This window comes from Elephas maximus, chromosome 8, assembly GCF_024166365.1.
Source record: "Elephas maximus indicus isolate mEleMax1 chromosome 8, mEleMax1 primary haplotype, whole genome shotgun sequence".
NCBI lineage: Eukaryota > Metazoa > Chordata > Mammalia > Proboscidea > Elephantidae > Elephas > Elephas maximus.
The window spans coordinates 19,991,171-20,008,271 of NC_064826.1; the positions used below are offsets into that span (position 1 = coordinate 19,991,171).

Here is a 17,101-nt window from a genome sequence, read left to right on the forward strand (position 1 = left end):
TTATTCTTGCAGAGCCCTGAGCAAACTTTGGAGAACTATGGCAAGAAAAGTACCCTGACCCCAAAGGGGATGGGACATCAGTGGGACTTCTGGCCAGCCAGATGCTGTAGATATAGGAGGAAGTCAGTCCTATGGTGGGCTTGCAGGCACAGGCAGGGTGTGACCTGACCTTGTCTTATGGCTCATCCTACCTTCCTGGCCACCTGGGACCCAGAGTAACCTCCAGTTAAAAATAAATAGCAGCTGCTTTTCCCTACGTTGACTAAGACCCTTCAGGTTGCACCTTATATTCTATGCTATAGCCTCTCCTTTGCTCTTTCTCTTAAATTTTTTTGTTACCATATTCCAGTTATGCCGAATGCAAAAGGGAGAGGGACAGTGCCTCCCTGTCCACCCTGCAGGAGTAGCCCTCACACAGGACAGCCCTAGTGGCACACACAGGTCCCTGCCCTAACAAAGAGTACCCAAGAAGAAAAGACTTTCCATTCATGTGGACCAGGATGACCTGTGAGATATTTACCTGGACATCTTCAATCATAATGGAATAAGCAAACCCCTGGGACTCCAAGAAAACTTTGACTGCCTGGAGGCTGACAATGGGAACCCGGACATGGGCTGTCTGGCCTGGGGTGGTGGCTGATTTCCAGAAATCAAGCTGAAAGGGATAAAAGGCCAAACCAAGACAATGAGTATGTTATTCCAGGGAAATGGACAGTTGAACATTAATATGTTTCAGTAAATCAATTTGTATGTATTATATCTTGAGACTCCCAAGACTAAGTCATTGTGGAATCCCTATGATGTCGCAATGGGAGTTTTAAATGTCCAAGCATCAGCAGATATGTTACATTGTTTTTCCCTGTATGGTTGGATGCTAAAACTAACAGAAGGAAAAGATTATTTAAAATTATAGCAGTTTTTTAAAAAGCTGGCATTCAAGTGATCCAAGTCATTTCATAACAGGATATTAATACTATAAATTATTTTAGGAAAGAAATAATGCATTAAAGGTGTTCAACAATTTTTCAAAGTCACTTTCACATTTGACCTCTCTTTTCATTCTGACAGTAAACCTGTGAGATAGGTGAATAGTGTATTTACCTCCATCTTATCGATTGGGAAAACGAGACATAAGGAAGATAGGTGACTTGCCCCATGTCACACAATTGGGACTAGAGCTGGTCTTACTTATCCTAGTTCTGTGAGTTAGCATTCCATGCTATGCCAGAGGAGATGAGCTATAGTCTAAAGTAAAAGACCTCAATCATGTCTAACTGTAGAGAACTCACTGTAGGAAATAGAGACTCCCGCCAGGACAAATACCTGAAGATGTTCTTCAGCCTCCAGTACCTCTAGCTTTTTTATTTGTTCTTCATTCCTTGGTATGATCTCAAGAACTTGGTCTCTAAAGAATATTGAACCACAGACATGACCTTAAAAACAAAATCTGGACACTATTTCCTGTTGCTTTCTGCTCCAGTTGGTCTCTGCATGTAAGAAGTTAATGCAACAGTCAATAATCTCTTTGACAGTCCAGAAACTAATAAATAGTACGCTGACCCACATCCCAGAATGAGGACTTGATTGAATGGCTTTATTTTCCCCAAGGCAATATTATCTAAGTAATAATTAAGAGGTGTACCTGCTCCTAGCAGGAAGCTTGCCATTAAAGTTGTCTTTCCTTTAGCTAATGATTATTTGTCAGATAACACCTGCTGCTCATAAAACAATGACTTTAAAACATGATTATTCCTGGTTTTCAGAAATAAGTTTTGTTTTGTTTTTTAATGGAATAATTAAATGGTGCTTGCAAGAGGAATCAAATTCCCATCTAGAGTAGACCTAGTGGGTTTTATTTTATTTTATTTATGTATTTGTCAATCGCTAAAGCATCAGAGTTCCATCTCCAAACCCCATTCATACATCCCAAATCTGAGGTATGGCTAGGGGCAACTGAGACTCAGACAAATCATGGTGTGCCTCTCTTGGTGTTTGCACGTGCACACACGTGCAAAATGAGGAATAAAGATTATCTAGGACACCTTAATTCCCATGCATCTGTCAGTTTGTTGTACTGTGGGGGCTTGTGTGTTGCTGGAAGCTATGCCAAACCAAAAAAACCAAACCACTGCCATTGAGTTGATTCCAGCTCAGAACAACCCCATAAGACAGAGTAGAACTGCCCCATAGGGTTTCCAAGGAGTGCCTGGGGGATTCATATTGCCGACCTTTTGGTTAGCAGCTGTCATTCTTAACCACTACACCACCAGGAAGCTATGCCACCGTTATTCAAATATCAGCAGGGTCATCCATGGCAGACAGGTTTCAGCTGAGCTTCCAGACTAAGACAGACTAGAAAGAAGGACCCGGTAGTCTACTTCTGAAAAGAATTAGCCAGTGAAAACCTCGTGAATAGGAGCAGAACATTGTCTGATATAGTGCTGGAAGATGAGCCCCTCAAGTTGGAAGGCTCTCAAAAGATAACTGGGGAAGAGCTGCCTCCTCAAAGTAGAATTGACCTTAATGACGTGGATGGAGTCAAGCCTTCAGGACCTTAACTTGCTGATGTGGCATGACTCAAAATGGAAGAAACAGCTGCAAGCATCCATTAATAATTGGAACATGGAATGTACAAAGTATGAATCTAGGAAAATTGGAAATTACCAAAAATGAAATGGAACACATAAAGATCAATATCCTAGGCATTAGTGAGCTGAAATGGACTGGTATTCGTCATTTTGAATCAGACAATCATATGGTCTACTACGCTAGAAAGCTTGAAGAGGAGCGGTGTTGCATTCATTGTCAAAAAGAACATTTCAAGATCTATCCTGAAGTACAATGTTGTCAGTGTTAAGAAAATATCCATATGCCTACAAGGAAGACCAGTTAATACAACTGATATTCAAATTTACTCACCAACCACTAAGGCCAAAGATGAATAAATTGAAGATTTTTACCAACCTCTGCAGTCCGAAATTGATAGAACATGCAATCAGGATGCACTGATAATTACTGGTGACTGGAATTTGAAAGCTGGAAACAAAGAAGAAGGATTGCTATTTGGAAAATAAGCCCTTTTTGATAGTAACAATGCCAGAGATCGCATGATTGAATTTTGTGAGACCAATGACTTCATTGCAAATACCTTTTTCAGGGACATAAATGGTGACTATACACATGGACCTTGCCAGATGGAATATGCAGGAATCAAATCGAATACATCTGTGGAAAGAGATGATAGAAAAGCTCAGTATCAGTCAGAACAAGGGCAGGGGTCAACTGTGGATTAGGCCATCAATTATTCATATGCAAGTTCAAGTTGAAACTGAAGAAAATTAGAACTGGCCCATGAGAGCCAAAGTGCGACCTTGAGTATATTCCACCTGAATTTAGAGACCATCTCAAGAATAGATTTGAAGCGTTGAACACTAATAACCAAAGACCAGACAAGTTGTGGAATGACATCAAGGACATTATACTTGAAGAAAGCAAGAGGTCATTAAAAGACAAGAGAGAAAGAAAAGACCTAAATGGATGTCAGATGAGACTCTGAAACTTGCTGTTGAAAGTCGAGTAGCTCAAGAACAAGGAAAAATGATGAAGTAAAAGAATGCAACAGAAAATTTCAAATGGCAGCTCGAGAAGACAAAGTAAAGTAACATAACGACATGTGCAAGGACCTGGAGATAGAAAACCAGAAGGGAAGAACATGCTCAGCATTTCTCAAGCTGAAAGAGCTGAAGAAAAAATTCAAGCCTAAGTTGCAATACTGAAAGATTCTATGGGAAAAATATTAAGCAACACAGGAAGCATCGAAAGAAGATGGAAGGAATACACAGTCACTATACCAAAAAGAATCGGTCGAAGTTCAACCATTTCAGGAGGTAGCATAAGATCAGGAACCGATAGTACTGAAGGAAGAAGTCCAAGCCACACTGCAGGCATTGGCAAAAAACAAGGCTCCAGGAACTGATGGAATACCAATTGAGATGTTTCAACAGATGGATGCAGCATTGGAAGTGCTCACTCGTCTATGCCAAGAAATTTGGAAGACAGCTACCTAGCCAACTGACTGGAAGAGATCCTACTCTCAAGAAAGGTGGTCCAACCGAATGTGGATATTATCAAACAGTATCATTAATATCACATGCAAGCAAAATTTGCTGAAGATCATTCAAAAGTGGCTGTAACAGTACATCAACAGGGACTTGCCAGCAATTCAAGCCAGATTTAGAAAGGACATGGTACCAGGGACATCATTGCCGATGTCAGATGGATCCTGGCTGAAAGCAGGGAATACCAGAAAGATGTCTACCTGTGTTTTATTTACTATGCAAAGGCATTCGACTGTGTGGATCATAGCAAATTATGGATAACATTGTGGAGAACGGGAATTCCAGAACACTTAATTGTGCTCTTGAGGGGTCCGTACATGGATCAACAGGCAGTTGTTCGAACAGAACAAGGGGATACTACATGGTTTAAAGTCAGGAAAGGTATGTGTCAGGGTTGTAGTCTTTCACCATACCTATTCAATCTGTCTGCTGAGCAAATAAACTGAGAAGCTGGACTACATCGGGATTGGAGGAAGACTCATTAACCTGTGTTATGCAGATAACACAGCCTTGCTTGCTGAAAGTGATGAGGACTTGAAGCACTTACTAATGAAGCTCAAGGTCCATAGCCTTCAGTATGGATTACACCTCAACACAAAGAAAATAAAAATCCTTACAAATGGACCAATAATCAACATCATGATATACGGAGGAAAGATTGAGGTTGTCAAAGATTTCATTTTACTTGGATTCACAATTAATACTCATGGAAGCAGCAGTCAAGAAATCAAAAGACGCATTGTACTGGGCAAATCAGCTACAAGAGATCTCTTTAAAGTATTAAAAAGCAAAGATGTCAACTTTGAGGACTAAGGTGCGCCTGACCCGAGCCATGGTGCTTTCAATCGCCTCATATGTGTGCGAAAGTTGGACAATTAATAAGAAAGACTGAAGAAGAATTGACACCTTTGAATTGTGGCACTGGTGAAGAATATTGAATATACCATGGACGGCCAAAAGAACGAATAAATCTGTCTTGGAAGACATACAACCAGAATGCTCCTTAGAAGCAAGGATGGTAAGACTGTGCCTTACATACTTTGGACATGTTGTCAGTCAGGAGGGCTCAGCCCCTGGAGAAGGACATCATGCTTGGTAAAGTACAGGATCAACGAAAAAGAGGAAGACCCTCAACAAGAAGGATTGACACAGTGGCTGAAACAATGGGCTCAAGCATAGCAACAGTTGTGAGGAAGGCACAGGACTGGCAGTGTTTCATTCTGTTGTTCATAGGGTCTGTATGAGTCAGAACTGACTCGATGGCACCTAATAACAACAACAGGACACCTTGAGGAGCCCTGGCGATGCAGCGTTTAAGAGCTATGGCTGCTAACCAAAAGGCAAGCAGTTCCAATCCACCAGCTGTCCTTGGTAACCCTATGGAGCTGTTCTACTCTGTCCTTATAGGATCACTATGAGTCAGAATTGACTCAGTGGCAATAGGTTTGGGTTTTTTTGCTTAAGACACCTTTAAGAAGACTTGGTGGCACAATGGTTAAGTGCTCGGCTGCTAAATCAAAGTTCATGGGTTAGAACCCACCTGCTGCTCTGTGAAAGAAAGGTCCTGGCGACCTACTCCCATCAAGATTTCAGCCTAGGAAACCCTCTGGGGCAGTTCTGCTCTGTCCTGTAGGGTCACTATGAGACAGAATCAACTCAATGGCATACAACAACAACAACAACAGGACACCTTGGCTGAGTTGCTGGGTAGCACAAATGGCTAAGTGTTCCACTACTAAGTGAAAGGTTGGTGATTTGAAACCACTCAGAGGCACCTAAGAAGAAAGGCCTGGTGATCTTTTTCCAAAAGGTCGCAGCCTTGGAAACCCTACAGAGAACAGTTCTATACTGCAACGCATGCGGTCACCATGAATTGGAATCAATTCGAAGGCAACTGGTTTAGGACACCTTGGCAAGAAAGGGAAGTCTCAAAACAAGCAAGTGCATATCCTTAGAGAAGAAATGAGCAGTATAGCTGAATTCTTAGAGGCTTCTCCTTGGTGACAGAGGTTCCTCCTCTATCCCAGTCACTGCAGTGGCGAAGAGATGATTGGTACAATGAGTCATATGCAGGGGCCAGATTCTAAGTCTTCTGAAACCAAGCCCCAGGCAATTGCCAGTGAACTCCAGTGGAATATATGTCACTGAATGTGAAATCTTCAAGGATCTCCTGCCTCCGATATCCACCTGCTACAAATGGTCTGAAAATCTTTCTATTTGAGTCTTATTCTGTTTGGTTAATACATGGCCACTCCCGAGGAGAGTCCTCTTTTAAAACGGGAAGACCCTGGGGAAAGTAATACATTAGGCTAATGTCTCCCGGGATGTGTTCTAAGGAATAGTAGCCCTTTGAGTTACTTTGCAAAAACAAAAATAAAAGGGGGGGAGTCTGATAATTGAAGAAAATCATTGGGTAAATGCTGCAACCTATATCCCCTCTCATAGATTGACAATGCACACTAATTTGGTAAAATTTCCTAGAAATTGTATCATTTTTTAAAACCCTGTTATTCCCAAATTTATCTGACCAAAAAAAACCCAGTGCTGTCGATTTTTATCTGACCAGAGTAAATAAATTTGACCACCTAATTTTTGGACCAAAGTTATTTGACCCCTTCATTCATTCCCTGGAACACTGTGCAAGGAATGCTGCCTAGAGCCATTGACAGAATCTTGGAACCAAAGTTCTTTGGAGTAAGAATGTCTCCTCATCCTGAGATTTACGAAACCACATATAAGTTGAAGCTAAAATCTTCAGCCCTGGTTCTCCCACCTCATGAGGTTCTAATACCGGGCCCTAGATGTAAAGAGGGGGGACAATGGTTGACACGGAGGATAAAGCCCAGAAAGGTGGGGAGGAAGAGATGGGAGAGTAACCTTCAAGCACCCAAACAACGTGATTTTCACTAATGTCTGTCATCCCTACATTCTCATCTTTGGAGGAAAAACTGAAGTCCAGACAGAGAGAAACACGGCTATATGTGTTTAGTTTTCATTTTGTTTTGCTTTATTTTTTCTTTAAACATCATTCACCTCTTTTTGATCACCCCACTCCTATTATCCCCACCAGTCACCACCCCTACCCAATTGAAGAGTTGTGGCTGGGTACCATCAAGTCAATTCCAACTCATAGTATGACCCCATGTGACAGAGTAGAATTGCCACATAAGGTTTTCTGGGCCGTAATCTTTACAGAAGCAGATCTCCAAATCTTTCTCCTGTGGACCCCGTCAGGGGGTTCCAACTGCCAACCTTTTGGTTAGCAGCTGAGTGCTTAACTGTCTGTGCCAACAGGCCTCCTTCAGTCTAAGAGAACGTCTCTGAAAATGCTGAATACTTAGGCACGTTACTCTGCAACAATCAAGGGAGAATTTCAGGTTCATGGAGCCTAACCATGAATCAGGTCAGCAAAATTCAAACAGGCACCAGAAAGGACAACTTACCCCACAAATGTTTCTCGACAGTAGATATGCCCCAAAAGGGCGCCAAAAAACAGGATCAACTTCATGGTCTAAGGGCTTTCAAGAATCCAGAACTCAGAGTCCCTCCTGAACTTTATTTATGAGGACCCACGGCTGAGCCATTGGCCATCGGAGAACTTGAGTGAATTCCCACATGGTAAAATTCCCACCTGCGTATGAAATGTTCAAGGTTACAGACACCCACCTGTGCGATATCACCAACTCATACACTTTCCATTCCTAGGATGAGATAACGAACCTCAGTGGAAACTAAACAAAACTGCTAGATCATATCAAGGACAAATCATATATTATGATTTAGAACATGAAGTGCCACTAGCTCTGGCCTGTGATAGAAGCCAGATTAACAGACCTAGAGGTTAAAGTCCTTTCTGGGTCTCTGACAAAGAAAAGGGCACAGCATTTATAGTAATTACTCTAGCATCCTGTCTATCACATTCCATTAGCTTGCTCGTTTGTTTATTTTTATAATGTTTGCCCTGAAACACTGCATTCACTCAGGCCACATCTGTGGAAACTCCCTGTAGATGGCCCACTCCAGTCTTCACTCTATATTAAAACACAACAGAAGGTCTTTTAATATTCAATTTTGGATTGTCTCTAAAGTGATCCATCTGCATTTGCACTAAATTAATATCCCTGTTTCTGTGACTTTCCCCAAAATGAAAATATCTTTCTTTCTGATTATAACAATAAAACTACTTATTATGGAAAGTTGGCATAAAAAAGTAAGTGTTCTGTTTAATCACCAATAATTCCTCTACCCGAAGAAAACCTTTGGTATATAGCTTTCCAAATGTTTTTCTAAGCAAAGGTCTTTTAGACAATGGTGATCTTTCCGTATCAATAAATATAGATGAACATTACTCTGACTTTGTTTTTCATCCCCTAAGATAAAAATACATCTACCTATTTTTAGGAAGCACGCTTTATTGCATTTTAATAATTTGTGCATATTATATTCAGTCTAACAAGAATCAACCACAAACAGCTACAAGGAAATTTTCTTTTGTCCTCTGTTAAATTCTTCATCAACATACACTTCAAATCCCTGGGTTAGAATTCACAAATACCTACTTGAATGGCGAAGGTGTATATATATATATATATGTCCCTGGTTTAAGAAATTCCTGGATTAGTTTTCTCTTGGGAGTGAGGGTGAAGACAGAATCCAAGAGGCAGAGACCGTAATGCTTCCTCATGTCACCAGTACCTATCAATAAACAGTAGTCAAATTGAAATGAAGGTACTTGGAGACCCAGTAAAAGTTTCTTGGAAAAGATGGGGCTTGAGCTGAGTCTGAGGGCAGGTAGGACTTGCCAAGGCAAATGTGAGGAGAGCCTGGATTTCTGGTAGTAAAGAAACATGAGAAAATAAGAGAACTGGGAAAGCACGTGACGTATAGTAGGAGTAAGGAAGAAAATTGCCACACTGGACCACAGACTTGACACTGGCAGTGATGGGAAAGATAGAATAAGAGAAGGTAGGACTCAATGGTAGAGGGCCTCATTATCCAAGCAGAGGAGTTTACGCCTGATGAAATGGAGACAAGAGAGTCTCAGAAAGTTTTTGAGCAGGTGAGTGATTGATGAAGGCAGTATTGAGAGTGATAAATCTTGCAGGATTGGTTGCAGTGGAAAGACAACGTAAGCAGGGAGTCACTTGAGGCTTTTGGAGAAATCCAGATTTAAGAAGACACACCTGGACTAGGTGGTAGCAGAGGGAATATATAAGACAGGCTAGCAGTGGTATTTTAGTGGAAGAAAGCCATGTCTGTGTAAGTAACTGGTGCCTGGCTGGGTATAAAAAAAAAAAAGTATAGAAGTTGGGAAAGGGCGCTTTCTAGTAGGCGTTATAAAAGGGTCAAATAGCCATCTCCATGGCTACCCCTCAACATCTCCCCACTCCATTATCACACTGTGTGAAGTTCCACTTTAAGAATTTGTTCCAATTATCTCCTCTACAGGTAAGCTTTCAAAGAGGAATTATTGCTGAGAAGTACTTCCCAATGAATTGAATTCACCGCGAGTGTTAGAAACATGATAGCTCCTTTTTCTTTACGTAAAAGAAAATGAGGATGAGCCTAGAGCTACAGTGAGAGAAAAGAAGATGGAGACAGGGAAGGGCAAAGAGGTCCAAGAGCTTTGCCACCCTCACTGCCGAGCCTAGTGCAATCCAAAGGGGAGCAACTCCAGGATGATGCCTGAGGTGTGGAAAATACATATTCCCTGGAATGGATGAAAATAGAGATTTAAAAAATAAATCAAAGTTGGAGGAAGAGAAAGCACAAGCCTTGATAGGAGTCTGTAGCGAAAATTCCAGAAAGCAGTATTATTTCTCTGTGACAATATAAACAATTCCATATCCTTTTACCTCCTCAATACTTCTTGAGGAATATTTGCCTCTACTCATTAACTACGGGCCAGGGATCATTCTAAAAGCTGGGGAAAAAAAAATTTTTTTTTTACAGCTTTATTAAGGTACACATGACACACAGTATACTGCATATATTAAAAATATTCAACTTGATAAGTTTGGGCGTATGTATACACCTATGAAGCCACTGCCACAATCAACATCAGGAATATAGCCATTACTCCAATAAAATCTGTTTTTGAGAATCACTGAGAAAATCTCCAGCTAGAAAGTGATCACTGAAGCCTCTTGTTTTACATTTGAGGAAATGAGGCCTGAGAGGAAGTGACTTCAGGAAGCCCCAGGGCTAGTCAGGGGTGGAATGGGCACTAGATGCTCGTGCTCAGACCCTGCTTCATTACACTATTCTGACACTCCTAACTGCCCAATTATCCAAGGTAATTCTATTCTGCTCTAGGAAAAGACCATTTTAGACCAAATACTTCTTTATCAGGCTACCCCCGGGAAAGCTGTAATTCAGAAAGAGAAAGATAATAGCTCTTTTTAGAAAAGTGCTCCAATGGCATGTTACTCCCTGTGATGGCTAATGTCATGTGTCAACTTGGGCAGGCCATGATTCCCAGTATTGTGTGGTTGTCCTCCATTTTGTGCTCTGATAGAATTTTCCTCCATTTTGTGTTATTATGTAATCATTCTCCATTTTATGTGTTGTAAACCCTAACTTCTATATGTTAATGAGGCAGGATTAGTGTCAGGTGTATATTCAGTCACAACTTTACAAGAGGCTCGATTCTCGTCACGGTCTTATTCAAGTCACACCCTTACTCAAGTTACATCCTTACTCAAGTCATACCCTTACTCTGATGAATGGGGATGTTCCTTGGGGGTGTGGCTTGTACCCAACATATATAAGGCTGCTCTGGCAAGGTTCTCCCTTGCTCTAAATCCCATATCCAGCTTGTCGTCATCTGACTTCCACTTCTTGGGACTTGAGCCTGTCATCTGACCTGCCGAGTCTGGGATTCACCAGCTTCTGCAGCCCCGTGAGCCAACAGCCTACTGTCCGGCCTGCCAGCTGTGGGTTCATCAGCCCTTGCAACCATGTGAGTTAAGAGAAGCCTCCAACCTGACACCTGACCCATGGATTTGGGACTTGCCAGCCTTCACAACCACATAAGCCATTTCCTTTAGATAAACTCTCTCTGTGTCCCTGTCTCTTTCTCTGTCTGTCTCTCTCTCTCTATATATACATATACTTCACTGGTTTTGCTTCTCTAAAGAACCCAGGCTAAGACACCCCCTATGAAGAACATGGTGGACACACTTCTCACTTTTGCTCTTTAACCCCAGAAAGTGAGATAGCCTAATAGGGAGAGTAGGACACTATACGGAACCATCAAGAAACAGCTAAGAAGTAAATCTTTTAGGAGTATTATTGAACTCCAAAGCATTGTAAAAACCAAAACTCTGAATGCCTTTGCCTACAGAAATACTGTTTTTCATAGTAAAATAAGTTTTTCAGCACTATTTATAAGCTGCCAATAATATATTTCAGCACATTATAGATTAAATAAACTTCTGCACCCTGACTGGGAAACACACAAAATCGTTGTTTCTGTGGGAAAACAAAAAAAAAAAAGTGCTCCAAATTTCAATCAAGGAAGCTTTAAACAAAATTTGTGCATCATAGGAAGATAAAGATTGTATTAGGGTTGCTTGCTTCTCCACTGCACAGGAACAAGACACCTTTAAAACCTTATGGGACCCCCGAAGTCTTCTTAAAACCAAACAGTAGTATAGCTTAACTAGTAAAGAATGTCTGCCTGGAGCATTGTGCTCTTTCAAGACCTATTTATATGGGACCAAATTGATGACAGCAACTCGAAAGATTAGATAGGAAATTTAGGGGGCAGTGAGTTTATGTTAATGGAGGAAGAACAACTCAGAAAAGGAGGGTGAGAATGGTTGCACAAATCAAAGAATGTAATCAATGTCACTGAACTGTACATGTAGAAACTGTTGAATTTGTGTATGTTTTGCTGCATATATTCTCAACAACAACAACAACAAAACCTTACAGGAGTTTTTTATTTTGACAAATGTTGCATGATTATAGATTATATAAAAGGTTAACATTGGGGGAACTTGAGTGAAAAATATATAGGAGCTCTCCGTACTATCCTAGCAACTTTTCTGTAAATCTAAAATTATTCCAAAAATTTCTCCGAAGTTAAAAGGTTTGTTTTAAAAAATAAAGCCTTATGGGAAGTCACATGCAAAAACAATTAAGAGGCAAACAACGTACTACCACCAGTTCCCTTCAAGTCAATCCCAACTCATGGCGACCCCATTTGTGTCAGGGTGGAACTGTGTTCCATAGAGTTTTTAATGGCTGATTTTTATAAAGTAGATCACTGGGCATTTCTTCCAAGGCACCTCTGGGTGGACTCAAAACTCCAAGCTACCCATTAACAGCGGGGTGAGAACTGTTTTCACTACCCAAGGACTCCTAAACGATGCACAGGGGGAAATATTTGCAGCATATACTATGAAAAGTTAGCATCCTTACCAGATTGCGAGCACTTACAAAACTCTAAAGAAAAAGACAAACATCCCAAGAGGAAATGAGCAATGATAGAAATGGGCAGGCCTCTCTCACATATAAACATACACACATGTTTGTTGTTGATAGGTGCCATGGAGTCAATTTCGACTCATAGTGACCCCATGTGACAGAGTTGAACTACACCAAGGGTTTTCTTGACTGTAATCTTTTTGGGAGCAGGTCACCTAGACTTTCTCCTGCAGAGTCACTGGGTGGGTTCTAGCTGTCAACCTTTCCATTAGCAGCCGAGAGTTTAACCATTCCACCACCAGGACTCCCTGGGGCTCTTTAAACCAGACCTGTTGCCGTTGAGTCAATTCCAACTCATAGCAACCTATGAGACAGGGTAGAACTGCCCCATAGGGTTTCCAAGGAGCAGCTGGTGGATTCCAACTCCCAGCCTTTTGGCTAGCAGCCATAGCTCTTAACCACTGCGCCACCAGGGCTCCCCCAAATATTTACGTATATAAAATATTCAACATCTGTAGTAATCAAAGAAAAGCTTTTTTTTTTTTTTTTTAATGAGATGCCATTTTTTCACCGATCAGATTAGCAAGATTGTTGGGTTTTTTGGTTGTGGTAGGTTTTGTTTGTCTGCGGTATTACTGAGAGTTGGTGAGGGTTTGGGAAAGTGGGCATTGCAGGAAGAGCGGACCTCGTTACAGCCCTCCCACTGACAGATTTGGCAATTCAAATCCAGAAACATACAGACACGGACCTCTGGCCCTACTATTCCACTTCCAGGAATTTATTTTAAGGAAATTATCATGTATTTACACAAAGATTAAGGAGCTCTAGTGACTCAGTGGTTAAGTGTTCAGCTGCTAATCGAAAAGTCAGTGGTTTGAACCCCCACAGCCACTCTGTGGGAAAAGAGACCTGGCAATCTGCTCCCGTACCTGTAAGGATTTCAGCCGAGGAAAACCTATGGAGCAGCTTTACTCTGCCCTATAACATTTGAGTCAAAATCAACTTGATGGGAAAATGATTTATACACAAAGATTTCCCTAGTATTTATTGCAGCATGGTTTAAAATTGTGAAAAAAGAAAAATCCTGGTGCCTTATAACCAATGGTTGGTAAATCAAGCAGAACAAATTCACACAGCCAAGGATGAGGTGACCATAAAAATGACGCTGTGTAAGAATACCAAGACTACTGAAAGCCCCGGGAAGATGTGCACGGTTAGGCAGTTTCGGGGAAAAAGTTTCCTGTGAAACAAAATATGCATTCAAAGTGATGATTAGATGGCAAGGGGATACGCTAAAGAGCTAGCCCGGAGATCTGGCTGCACAAACCGCCCAAACCTCTGAGTGGTTAATAGTAATTTTAGTTTTCTTCTTTTGGCTTACAATTTAAAAGGGAGGGAGGCAGGAAAGGACAGAGGAAGAAAGGATGGAAGGAAGGGAGGAAGGGAGGAAGGGAGGGAGGGAGGGAGGGAGGGAAGGAGGGAAGGAAGGATGGAAGGAAGGGAGGAAGGGAGGAAGGGAGGAAGGGAGGGAAGGAGGGAAGGAAGGGAGGAAGGGAGGAAGGGAGGAAGGAGGGAAGGAGGGAAAGAGGGAAGGACGGAGGGAGGGAGGGAGGGAGGGAGAAAAGAAAAGATCAAATATCCCTTTGAGGTGGAATGGGGAACCATATATTCTTTCCTTGTACATTGATCCCAACTTGGTTTGGCTTTCCCTCTTGATGCTGTGATTTCTAGCCTGGCTTTCCTTTTGGCCTGTGAGCTTCTGACTTGGGTTCACCCTAAAACTCTACTGGAAACCCTGGTGGTGCAGCTGTTAAATCCACCAGGAACTCTTTGAAAACTGTATGGGGCAGTTCTACTCTGGTCTGGTCACTATGAGTCAGAATCGACTCGAAGGGAAAGGGTTTGGTTTTGTTTTGTTTTTTAAAGACTCCATTTTTTTTTTTTTTTTTTTTAATAAAAATAATTTTCCCACCTAACTCAGAACTGCGGAGCGTGTGCACCCATCCTTTGGGGCTCCCCGGAGATCACCACCCTGGCAGCTCTCTGTTGCTCCCTCCTGCCACAAGCAGACAACCACTGGGTCAATCCACCTGGAACCAGTTTACACTGGGCTATCACACCTTGCCATTCCAATGACAGCCTTTGCAAAAATGGCTCCTGTTAACAAATTGCTTGGGTCAAAAGTCTCTTACACTCATTCTTTTTTATATTAAGTCAGTTAGAAAGAACAAACTGACTTCACAAATCATTTGCTTTTTGCAACAGCGAGCTCAAAAGACCTCCAAGTATGACAATTATTTCTCCTGCCTCAGAAGCAGGTAAATAGGGCTACCCAACACCATGTTATGAAGATTTGTCTTCTTATCCTTCCTTTCTGCATCAGTTTTCCATTCATGATATCCCCAGCCTGGGATCCATGAGTGTATTCTTCATTTTTGACACCTACTATGTAACCAGAAACCCTGGTAGTGTAGTGGTTAAGTGTTTGGCTGCTAACCAAAAGGTCAACAGTTCAAATCCACCAAGTGCACCTTGGAAACCCTATGGGGTAGTTCTACCCTGTCCTATAGGGTCACTGTGAGTTGGAATCAACTCGACGGCAATGGGTTCAGTTTTTTTGGTGTACTATGTGACCGAACCCACTGCTGTCAAGTCAATTCCAACTCAACGACCCTATAGGACAGAGTAGAACTGCCCCATAGAGTTTCCAAGGCTGTGATCTTTACAGAAGCAGACTGCCACAGCTTTCTTCCATGGAGCAGCTGGTGGGTTCAAATCAATGACCTTTTGGTTAGCACCTGAGCACGTAACCATTGCATCATCAGGGCTCCTTTTACTATATGACCCAAAACCAAAAACCAACCCCAGTGCTGCCAAGTCAATTCCGACTCATAGCGACCCTAGAGGACAGAGTAGAACTCCCCCATAGAGTTTCCAAGGAGCACCTGGCAGATTCGAACTGCCGACCGTTTTGGTTAGCAGCCATAGCACTTAACCACTACGCCACCAGGGTTTCCTACTATATGACTATGACAGGCACTGTTAATTCATAGGGATACGAACATGAATAAGACAGATTTTATCTGTCAAGAGCTGAATGTCTAGACCAGCACTGTCCCGTAGAATTTTCTGGAAATGTTTTGTAACTGCATTGTCTAATACTATAGCCACTAGTCATGTGTAGGTATTGCGCACTTGAAATGTGACTACTGTGACTAGGGAAATGAATTTTTTACTTTATCTAATTTTAATTATTTTTCATTTAAAAACCAATGGGGCATTGAATTTATGTTAATGTTGTTACTGTCAGTTGCCTTTGTGTCAATTCATAGTGACCCCATGTGACAAAATAGAACTGCCCCATAGGGTTTTCTTGGCTGTAAACTTTAAAGAAGCAGATTGCCAGCTCTTTCTCCCACAGAGCTGCTAGATGGATTCAAACTGTCAAACTTTCAGTTACAAGTCATGCTCTTAGACACTAGGGGGATGATTCTCAGCCCCCTGCCTTGTTCAGAGCGTGACCCCCTGCAGCAACCAGAAACCGGTACCTATACAAATCACCCTTGCCTCTCTAAGACGGTAGGACAGAACATGTACCACACACTTGATAATCAGTTACCTGGACACCTGAACTAAATTCATACAAGAAAAGTGAATGGACTCCTAGACTGATATACCTGATAACAGCTCTAGCCATCTGGGGACAGGATGTCAGAGCTCCAAAGGTAAAAATAATCAAGCTAGCTCACTCAAGCAACCCATTTGGGCATATCAAAACAAAACAAAGCAAGAAGCTGTGATACAGTAAGCAAACACAAAATAAACCAATACAATAACTTATAGATGGCTCAGAGACAACAGTCAATATCAAGTCACATAAAGAAACAGACCATGATCACCTCAACAAGCTTTCAAAACAAAGAATCAAGGGATCCTCTAGATGAAAGTGCCTTCCTGGAGTTACCGGAAACAGATTACAAAAGATTAATATACAGAACCCTTCAAGACATCAGGAAGCAAATGAGGCAATACGTAGAACAAGCCAAGGAACACATAGATTAAGCAGTTGAAAAAATTAAAAAGGTTATTCAGGAACATAATGAAAAATTTAATAAGCTGGAAAAATCCATAGACGGCAACCAGAAATTCAGAAGATTAACAAAAAAATTAAAGAAGTAGACAACTCAATAGAAAGAGGACCAGAATTGAGCAAGTGGAAGGCAGAATTTGTGAACTTGAAGATAAATCACTTGGTACCAATATATTTGAAGAAAAATCAGATAAAAGAATTAAAAAAAACGAAGAAACCTTAAGAATCATGTGGGACTCTATCAAGAGAAATAACCTACGAGTGATTGGAGTACCAGAGCAGAAAAGGATAACAGAAAATACAGAGAGAATTGTTGAAGATTTGTTGGCAGAAAACTTCCCTGATATCACAAAAGATGAGAAGATATCTATCCAAGATGCCCATCGAACTCCACACAAGGTAGATGTTAAAAGAAAGTCACCAAGACACATTATAATCAAACTTGCCAAAACCAAAGATG

At 41.4% G+C, this 17,101-nt stretch overlaps 1 protein-coding gene across 2 annotated transcripts in view; it reads right to left on the minus strand.

Moving 5' to 3' along the window:
- Positions 1-7,626, minus strand: part of CPA2 (carboxypeptidase A2) — a 34,294-nt gene extending 26,668 nt beyond the window's left edge. For both annotated transcript variants that reach the window (XM_049894034.1, XM_049894032.1), the window contains exons 1-3: positions 7,562-7,626; positions 1,324-1,405; positions 521-655 (exon numbers count right to left, since the gene is read on the minus strand). In XM_049894034.1, the coding sequence (XP_049749991.1) occupies positions 521-655; positions 1,324-1,405; positions 7,562-7,626 (282 nt within the window). The remainder of the gene's footprint in view (positions 1-520; positions 656-1,323; positions 1,406-7,561) is intronic.
- Between the last annotated feature and the right edge of the window lie 9,475 nt (positions 7,627-17,101).